Source organism: Cyprinodon variegatus, unplaced genomic scaffold (assembly GCF_000732505.1).
Source record: "Cyprinodon variegatus isolate N-32 unplaced genomic scaffold, C_variegatus-1.0 Scaffold401, whole genome shotgun sequence".
NCBI lineage: Eukaryota > Metazoa > Chordata > Actinopteri > Cyprinodontiformes > Cyprinodontidae > Cyprinodon > Cyprinodon variegatus.
Window position 1 is genome coordinate 340,691 of NW_015150854.1, and position 9,909 is coordinate 350,599.

The 9,909-nt window shown below is 36.9% G+C and overlaps 1 protein-coding gene across 1 annotated transcript; it reads left to right on the top strand.

Moving 5' to 3' along the window:
• The first annotated feature begins 3,976 nt into the window (after positions 1 to 3,976).
• Positions 3,977 to 8,734, top strand: LOC107092948 (Krueppel-like factor 5). Its single transcript, XM_015387676.1, has 4 exons — positions 3,977 to 4,188; positions 6,042 to 6,927; positions 7,013 to 7,072; positions 7,430 to 8,734. The coding sequence occupies exons 1-4, from the start codon at positions 4,012 to 4,014 to the stop codon at positions 7,618 to 7,620; spliced, it is 1,314 nt and encodes a 437-aa protein (XP_015243162.1). The 5' UTR covers positions 3,977 to 4,011; the 3' UTR covers positions 7,621 to 8,734.
• Positions 8,735 to 9,909: the final 1,175 nt, after the last annotated feature.

Below are 9,909 nucleotides of genomic sequence, written 5' to 3' on the forward strand. Positions count from 1 at the left end.
TTACCATTTCTAATTTCTTCCTGTGGAAGAGGTTTATTGAAGTAGTTAATTGTTGAAGCTGGTAAAAAGTGATGAGAGTCAAGGTCTGTTCTCTAACTCACTACATAAATAAATATGTTTTGCGCAAATGTTTGTTTAAATCAGCGCAATTTCTTTCCTATCAAGTTAAATTGATAATCTGGGATAAAAAGACAAATCAGACGTTTTTCAAACCAAAGTAATCAGAGGAAGGCAGGTCATAAAGTTGACTGGAGCAAATAAAGGATTACAGTAGATGACCCAAAAAAACAAAAAGAAATGTTTCTGATGCCAAAAGGCCTCTAGCAATTTTTATAACACATTTCTACTTTGGTACAAAGAAATATATTTTTTTCTCCAACTTTTAAACAATAAAGAAACAATAAGCGTTAGTGGATTAACTCATTCCTACACAAACTGTATAAAGAGGAAACGTAATTTAGTTCAATTTAGGTGTATGTTCTCTAACATTTACAAGTTTGACCTTATATAACCCCAGTGATGCTGATATTTAGAACATGTTCGTTCAAGCCTGTAGTGGGTAGCAGTTACAGGATTTTAATAAGAGGACAAGAACTGCCAGAAGGAGCGTTTGGTTGAGAACAGCAATATAAATGTCTCATGTAAAAACATCTTACATACACTTTTTAGTTTTAATGCAGAATGTATCAATCAATGAAAGCTGCCCCACTCAGGTTTCTATCCGTGCTAAGGTTATGACACACAGCAAAACATGTTGCACTATGCAATGCTTACTTTCGTGGTAAAGATGAACAAGTGAATACAGATTTTTTTAAGCTGTGTTACAAAACTTCTGTCATTGGGATCAAAAGAGGGATAGAGGCTCATTATTGAGCCAAATCCATGGATAGCGAAACACAATACAGAGACTTTCTATAAACCAGCCAGTGAACTGAGTACATCATGTGGTGTTCAGGGAGACTTATTTAAAGACGACATTCCAACAACTGCAGTTAGAGATCAGATCATAACTCCTGAATGTAAGTATGAAACACAATGTATTTGCGTGAAACGGAGAGCTTCGCTGCAGGCTCAGGAATGTTGGCACCAAGCATGCAGTCCTGACAGACAGCTGCACCGCTGTGGCGTTTTTAACATGCCAGACCAAGGATCCGAGGCTTGCTGGATCATTAAAGAAAAAAAAAAAAAATCCAAGTTGAAAAGAAATGCACTGAAAATGGGATTTCAGATTAAGGTGTCAGTGACTAATGGAGAAAAAGAGGAAAAGCCAGGCCTGGCAGGGGTTGGACGTCGATCATAGGCAGATTTATTCGGTTCCATTCATCAAATAGAAACTATTTTTTAATACATTTGGGGAGCTTCCCATATCCATGCATGCTTAGTGTGATAGACAGAGTCCATCACAATTTTTTTCCTCCATGGTGGCAGTTTTTAACATGGGTTAAATGGCTTTATGAATAATTTTTTCTCCCTGAGATTTGCATAAAATTACTCATTTCCCTACATACGCCTCCATTGAGTTTTGCAAAACATGCATACCCCTAAAACTTTCTAGCATTTCATTACATAAAAATTGAAGAAAGAAATATTTCCTATAAGTTTTCCAGATTTTTCTGAAAAATTATATACTGGCCAGGAAGTTCAATTTGGTCTGGAGCACCAAATTTCACACATATTTATTTGGTTAGAGTCAAAGCAAAATGACCTCCATTCCAATTGAATAACACATTAGATGCTCGTTTAAAAAACAAAAAACGAAAGCCATCCATCATTTTTCGTTTCACTTTACATTCATGAATGAAACTCACAATGACATGTGTGTCTTTCTATTAATCAATAGAACTCAATAATCCTTTCTTTGCCATGCTTTGAAACAACAAAGCTATGAGTGGTAAAAGAATAAACAGACCAGGAAATTATTAGAAAATACATTTTTTACTCATGAAAAAGTAAAAAAAGTAAAAAAAAAATCTACTTTATATTTCTGTCATTCAGAGGCTTAGCTAGATGGGGGGCCATGGCCACCCTTAGCCAATCATTGGCCACCCCTGTGGCCACCCCTACCATTTTCCCCTCTAATACAGACGGTGACATTAGTAATACTCTAAAGGGGAATGTTCAAACTTGTTAAACATTTAAAATTGTCATATATTAACAACTACTTGACAACAGAAACACTGCGGTTAATTATGCACATCAATATACAAACATTAAAGATGATAGATAAAGAATTCATGCTCTTTTCAGAACTAAATTTAGAAATATTTGGGGTAAAGATAAAATTATGTGCCTCTGCAAGTCATCTAGGAGTCTTCAGTGAAATCATGGATAAATAACTACTTTAATAATAACATAAAAATTCATTAAATGTGGATATTAGTAGATTTAAATATCTTTTTTTTTTGCAGAATGATTATTGATAAAAGTATTTAATGACAATTGAAATATGTTCTACCCAGAACTCAAATCTCAAAGAAATTTGTTTCTATTCACACAGCATATATGGTTGATTCTTTAACTACGGGTACTTTTATGTCCTTTGATCATATTTCATGAAAAAAATGTAAAAAGAGACATTTCAAACCTTTATAGTTATCTTTACAATGAAACTGTTTTAGGACATTTGTTTTAGTAATCTGACTTTTTCACCTTTTTTCAGCCTCATTTATATGTAAATATTACCGTTTTGTGCTTGTCCCATACCCAGACTTTTGATCTTAAATGATAAAAAGAAATAGTAAAGAAAGATTTTTTTTTTAATGTTTTAAAATATCATTTTATAAAATATCAGTAAAATAATCAAACTATAATTGGAGTATTTAATGTCATACAGCTGTTTATGTGATTTTCTAAACCAATTGTAGTTGTCCCACACTATTGTTGTAATTTCCACCACACCATTTGTTTTTAAATAAATTGTTGCAAAATTCTAATCACTCATGAAAACCTTCATAACTTAAGAGATAATGCTCCCCTTTAATTAAAAACACAAGTATTTACACCTTGAAATGTATCTTGCGATTCCAATGCTATATCTCAGGTTACGGGGAACATAACAATAAAGGCATAAACAGTTAAAACTATATATGAAATTGTTCTCCCACTGAAAAAACATTTTGTATATCATAGTATTTTAGAATAAATTACAAATATATGTGACGGAAATTACATTTGTGCCAGCCGAGTTGGGAAACCTGTTTTAAAAAAAAACAATTTGTCTTAAAAATCAGTGTTTTCTCTTATGAATCTTCAAACTAGACTAGTTATGCTCACCAATGACATTTTGAGAACTTATATTTTATTATAATTTTTCTCTTCAAGTTTGCAAGGTCAATAGTGTAAAGTTAAAGAAACACCCATGTTTAAATATATGTGTCTATTCGTTAGTAAAGGCTGCAGGAAAGTACAGTTTGTCTTTATTTAGAAAATATGGATGTTTTGCGTGTTCCTGTTGGAAGAGTGTAGATTGACCCTGAGGTTCTGGTGCTTTTCGGCCACCCCTCAAAGTTCATTGTTTATTGACTAGCCACCCCTGTTAGGATTTTCTGGCTACGCCTCTGCTATCATTTTCAATTCAACTAGAAAATGTTTAGAAAATCCCATTTATTTTGGAAATTAAACCAATGTTCAGCTGATAAGGTCACCTTATTTGTGGGCAAGCACAAACATGAACGCAAACAACTTAACACTTCTGAGTATTTGACTCATCGTGAACTTTTTAAAGCTCCACTTTATTTCCCCTCATAATCACTCACCCGCAGCCTTCATTGCTCTCTGTGCGCTAAATGCCGCCTGGTGCGCCCTGTTTATTTTGCACATGTTCGGTGCCGCCCTGCAGACGCGCTGATATCACGCCGTTGCGTAATTTGACAAGCCAGTGCAAACCAGAGGAGGATGAGCGTTTGACAGCTTGTTGCGAGGGATTGTTTTCGATGCAAACATAGTCCATATGTGCTGAAATCATTGAGAGATCTTTTTATTTTTTATTTTTTTAATCTGTCTTCCATATTAATGGCCGCAGCCGTGACCAATTCGTTTTGGGTTGCTCCGGGGCAGGACGCGCAGTTTGTCCATAAAACCCACCCAGCGGCGCCGCTGACATCATCCGACGGTTTTAGGGGTGAGGATCATGGACAAGTGCTTTGTAACGTCGTCCCGGGAATATCATCCTTCCCGGATTATAATCTGGTAGGTTGGCTGTATTTGAACTGCCTCACAGCATCACTGTATCTCTCTTTTATTTTTATTTTATATTTCTGTTACGCACTGATTCTGCGTTAAATAAATATTTTCATTTCAATCAAATCTAATCCAATATTGATGGCTGCTTGAGGATTAGTGCCTAATATGTGAGGTTGACATTCACTTGCTGTGCTGGGATGAATGGGATGTGCACCCGTCCAGAAACTTGTCCTGCCTATAGTCCTGCAGAGCAACTGGGTGTTCTAATTTCAGCTGTGTATTTGGAAATAGTTTACATGCAGGCTGGAGCATTTGCATGGAGCTGCTTGTAAATCGGAGCTGTGGTTAAGATGACTTTCTATTGAAAAAAATCTTACTTTGGTAGACAGTATCCTACATGCAGGCCCCAAGGTGTTTTTGATCCTTTGCTTTTTAGCATGCAATGAAGCAAAAGCAGGAAAAAAAACCTCTTGATTTCACTTCTTGAAACCTTTTGTTACATACTAGAAATAAATAAAAGGTACTATTTTTGCAATTCTAGTCCTGGATTAAAAAAACAATCAGGTCATAATTCAGCTTTCTGGTTTAGATGTTTAAAAGCACCAATGTTTAACATTTGTGAAAATTAATGTCAGTTTAAAATGTATCACCAATCAGTAGCTTGCCTTTAGTAGCTACTTTAAAGCTCTCATATATTCATTTTGCATAAATCCGAATTAGTTGGTTATTATGGCTTTTCTGTGAGGAAAAAAAAGTTGAAACAAACTTCTACCATCTCAAAATGCTTTCAGTCTCAAAAACCTCATAATGGAATATGCTTAATCTATTCGACTGACATTTAAACCACTGTTTTGTTGTTTGCTTTTGATTGTTATTCACACACAGTAGTGGACCCAGAGAATTTTCATTGGAGTGGCTTGGCATGGTCCAACACCAGTTTAGGATTAGTCTACACCTATCGCAATGTACCAACAGAAACATGAACTTGTAAAACATCAATATTTATCCATATTCAGACTTTCATAAAGCCCTGGCTATTAAATGAATATGCATATTTATAAACTGGCACTGTTCTACATAATATACACATTGAATTGGTTGAGAAGTGGTTCTTCATTGCTAATATAGAAGACTACCTTCCCATAAAGCACAAAACCTAGCTCTAAAAACACAAAACTTAGCACTAATTCTTTAAATGTCCCATTTAGTATTTAATGTAGATATTTAAAATATTACTGTCATTATTTTGTCAATTTATTGTTAATATAATGCCAACTGAAAAACCAAGTATCCCTGCTGCCACCCTCTGTTTTAGAGGTGAACTGCATGTTCTGGAGGTTGTAGTGTGTTCCAATGGGTACAACAAATCACCAGGTTTGGGTGGCCACTCATTGGCTTTATCAGGGCCTTTAGCTCCGCCTCTGTTCACACGAAAGTTGCCAATTTACATGTTAAAATTAATGTAGGAATGGGTGTCACCAGCGATTTTCTTCTGTGAAATGTGTTACAAAAATCATCTAAAGCTTTCAATTACCATTATGATACCTGCTTGAAGAGATTTCTGATTTAATGGTTTCCTCTGCTAGTTCAATGAAATGTATAAAGGATGGTCAAATTGATGTCTTGTTGCAGAAAATTTCTTTTCATACTAAAAAAAAAAGTCTGGTTGGAAACAACCACCTCTGCAAAAGTACAAAATTGAATTCAATTGAATTGATCTGAATGAATGACCACCAGCCGGCCAATGTCTAGCCCTTTTGTTCCCGTGTTTGACTAAAACCAATCCTCCATCTAAAGTGAATAATGCTGTTATTTGAGTTAAAAAGTAAAATGTATTTCCCTTCTGCTTTTTTGACCAGGTTAAAGCCGAGATGGATGCCTACATACATCAGGATACAGTAGACTCCAAAATGTTTGACAAGGATGGTGCCTCTATGCTGGAGCCATCATTTATTGAGGACTTCGCCACTTCTTACAGCGTCAACATGAGCCTGTTCCTCCCTGATGCTTCCTACCTGCACCCTGGCCTATGCCGGACTGTGAAGCAAGTCAAAATGGAGCCACAGCCCTCCCTGATACACCCCACCTGCCAGGGCAATGAAGCACCAGCAATGCTGCCAGAGTACTCAGGAATGTATAAAGCAGTCGACAGTCCAGGTAATTTTTTCATCAAGCAGGAAGCACCAGAATTCCAAGAGATTCCCCAGTTTCAGATGCTGAACACTGATTTAGAGCAGGACTCTTTCCCCATCACACAACTAAGTCTTCCAGTGAGGAATCTAAACGTAAGAGAACTATCCAGCAGTTCACTGACTGTGACTGAGTGTTTTCCATTTAATCATCACTCTGGCCATCAGTTTAGGTCAAATTATTTGCCCCCATCTCCGCCAACTTCTGAGCCTCCAAGTCCAGACGTAAACAAGGAGCTCCTTCTTAACATCTCCCCTCCTCCTTCCTATGAGGCCAGCATTGCCTCCAAGACAACACTTCAGACCCACAGTTCCACTGGATCCAGACAGACTTCCGGCAATTCTTTGAGTAAGAACCTCGACCAAAATTACACTCCTAAATTCAGCCGTAGTCCGGTTGTTGGAGCGGTTCAAAACTTGAGCCTGGCACCAGCTAACACAGCGCCATGTGTTGGCCCACTGTCTCCAGAGTTGGCCCAGTCTGCTCCGGTCAAGTACAACCGGAGGAATAACCCTGATCTGGAAAGGCGCAGGATACACCACTGTAATGTTGAAGGTGAGAATATGAAGTGGTACTGGTGGCAGTTATGATAGGACTTTGTAAAATGTATATCTAAAAGTAGTTATTCTCTCTTTTGAAGGTTGCAAGAAAGTATACACAAAGTCTTCTCATTTAAAGGCTCATCTACGGACCCACACAGGTAGACTCCTTTCAGCTCCACATCTTCTAATGGGAGGGAACATGATGATGTTGCCAGGCAGAGAAGTTTTCTTGGCTTGCATGTTCATTCTCTCTGGCCCACATCTTGCTGCTGTCAAATCACATAAACCCTCCAGCTCTCATAAAGAGAGGGGAGGTGGTAGATGCATGCAGTGATTTATAGCCCACAGATGAGGTGTACTATCAATTTTGTTCTTCTTTTCCAAACTCCTTTATTAGATGTGTGCTGTCAACAAAGTGCTGATATCCTCAAGGGACGATGGGGAGGGGGGGTGGTAAATCCCAAAAAGTTGTGGAGTATGCTTTAGCTTCTCTGTTTGATTTCTACTTGGCAAAGGTGAGAAGCCGTACCAGTGTTCCTGGGAGGGATGCGAGTGGCGCTTCGCACGCTCTGATGAGTTGACACGACACTTCAGGAAACACACCGGGGTGAAGCCTTTCCAGTGCGGCGTGTGCAGCCGCTGCTTCTCACGTTCGGACCACCTGGCCCTGCACACGAAGAGACACCAGAGCCACGGAGCCCCTTAGCTGCATCTTCATGGCTTCTACCAAACGTGGGGGAAAATGGAGTAAAAAAAAAGACAGCAGTTTATTCTATTTACTCTCAATAGAGACAATTTGATGTTCTGATCTGACACTATTTGACTTTTTTTCTATGTGTCGAATCAGATTGTTGCCTTACTACAAATATCTCATCAATGGAAGACTTATCAGTTAAAACTATTTAACCAGTTGTGTCCTTTTGAAAGCTTTATTTTGTTAATGCACAGATATGAACAGGTGACATTTTTATATCTGGACTGTTCATGGTGAAGATCATTTTAGCTTTTTGCGAAATTAGTTATGGTTTTATGTCTGTGACCTATGGAGAGTATTGGCAGTTAAGGAAAGCTGGACACGCTGGATGAAACACTTTGGTGTAGAGCACAGTTTTGTCATGCAGTCTGTGCATAGTCATATTTTGACTTTAATGCTGCCAGGTTCACAGGAAGATTTTTTTTTTCCTTATTCAAAGGATAATGTTTGGTGTTAAATGACAATAGATAAGATTTTTTTTTCCTTTTTTTGTCATTCACTGTGTCACCAAAACATTTTAATGTAAAACAAAGATAACCTGAGTAAATATAGTCTTTGAAACGATGAGCAGTTTTCTTATCCATCCATTGTTTATACCTGCCTTTCTAAGAAGTGTGCAGCTGGTAGAATGAGGCAGGATACACCCCGAAAAATTTGCTCATTCATCACAAGGCAACTTGGAGACACACAGGACAAACAGCTATCCAAAGACACACTCAAAAGGGCAATTTAGAGTAACCAATAAACCAAGCATTTATATTTTAGGACTGTGGGTTGAAAGCCAGAGTACCCAGAAAGAAAATCTACACATGCAAAGGGGAGAGCATGCAAACTCCCAGGACCTTAGATTCCAACCCAGGACATTCTGGATACAAATGAACAGTGCTAACTGAGCCCACATGCAGCCAAAATACCACAATTGAGGGAAAACAAGATACCAACTTTGTCTTTTGGGAAAACTGTGATTAACCAGATTTTCTTGGTTCAGTTTCAGTCGCCACACCCAGGTTTGCTTACTGTCTGACCAGTAGAAAACAGAAATCATGTCTGAGAACATGAGGTAAGTTAAAATTACACTGAACTGCAAAAAAATCAAACAATAGAACTAGTTAAAAAACGAGGTTTATACGAAATGTTAAAACTATTTTTAAGATGTTCAGAGTTCAGTTAACAAAGGGGGAGGCAGTTTTTAAACAAAATAGGCAATGAACATTGTTGAAACTAAAATACTCCAAGATTCATCCTGGATCTCACCAACATGGAGCAATATCTAAACTACTGCAGGCTAGGTGCATCAGCCTCAAATCTGTGCTCAAGATTAAACAATAGCAAAAAAGGTCTATGTAGAGGAAAGAAAGTTTCAAAACTAACACCACTGTCTATCTAAAATATCGCAAAAGTTCATTCAAGGTTTCTGGGGGATCGTCAATATGATTTTTTTTTTGGCAAATAGGATGTTTAACCAAGAACCTTATGCTTCCTAATAAGTGTTTTTCTGTTAAACCTCAGTTTAGACCATTTTAGAGTAAGTGCTGTCTATTGGAATGTGTTGGAGGGGGAGGATTTTTATTTTCTAAAACTGCAATATCAGGCAAAGTTTTTAAAACTGTACCTAACCCCGTCTAGCTGAAAGAGATTAAGATTCAGTGTGTATATATATATATATATATATATATAGATGGATAGATAGATAGATAGATATAAATAAGGATCAGAAACTGACTTACACAAAAACTATCCATGTCTGCAATCTTTATAGAATTGTCAAGTTGCAGATGAGTGGAAACTTATGCAACATCACAATTTAGATTTAACCGAAATCCGTTTTTAGCAGGAAGCAATTAAAATAGTCATCTTTGACCTTATCTTTCTCTATGACACCTTTGCAAAGAATGTATGACCCACTGATATTAAAGGGTAATGATCACTTTTAAGGTTAGATCCAGTGTTAATTTTGAAAGTTTATTTTCATTTAGTTTGAGCCATTTTTAAAATAATTTATAGATTCTAATTAGTCTTTTGTAGTCATTTTTTGTTTCAGTCAGTTCAATCTTATGAAATAATTAGTCAGATATTGTCTAAAAGATATAGTCATATATGAAAGAATTTTAGGTGATTCATGTTTGGGGAATTTCTAAATTACAGATATAGGAAATAAATTTACTCGTACTTTGCAAGAAAACACACATTTGGTTACTTTAAAACTAGTAAAACTACATATAACTTGAGTAGTTCTGTCTG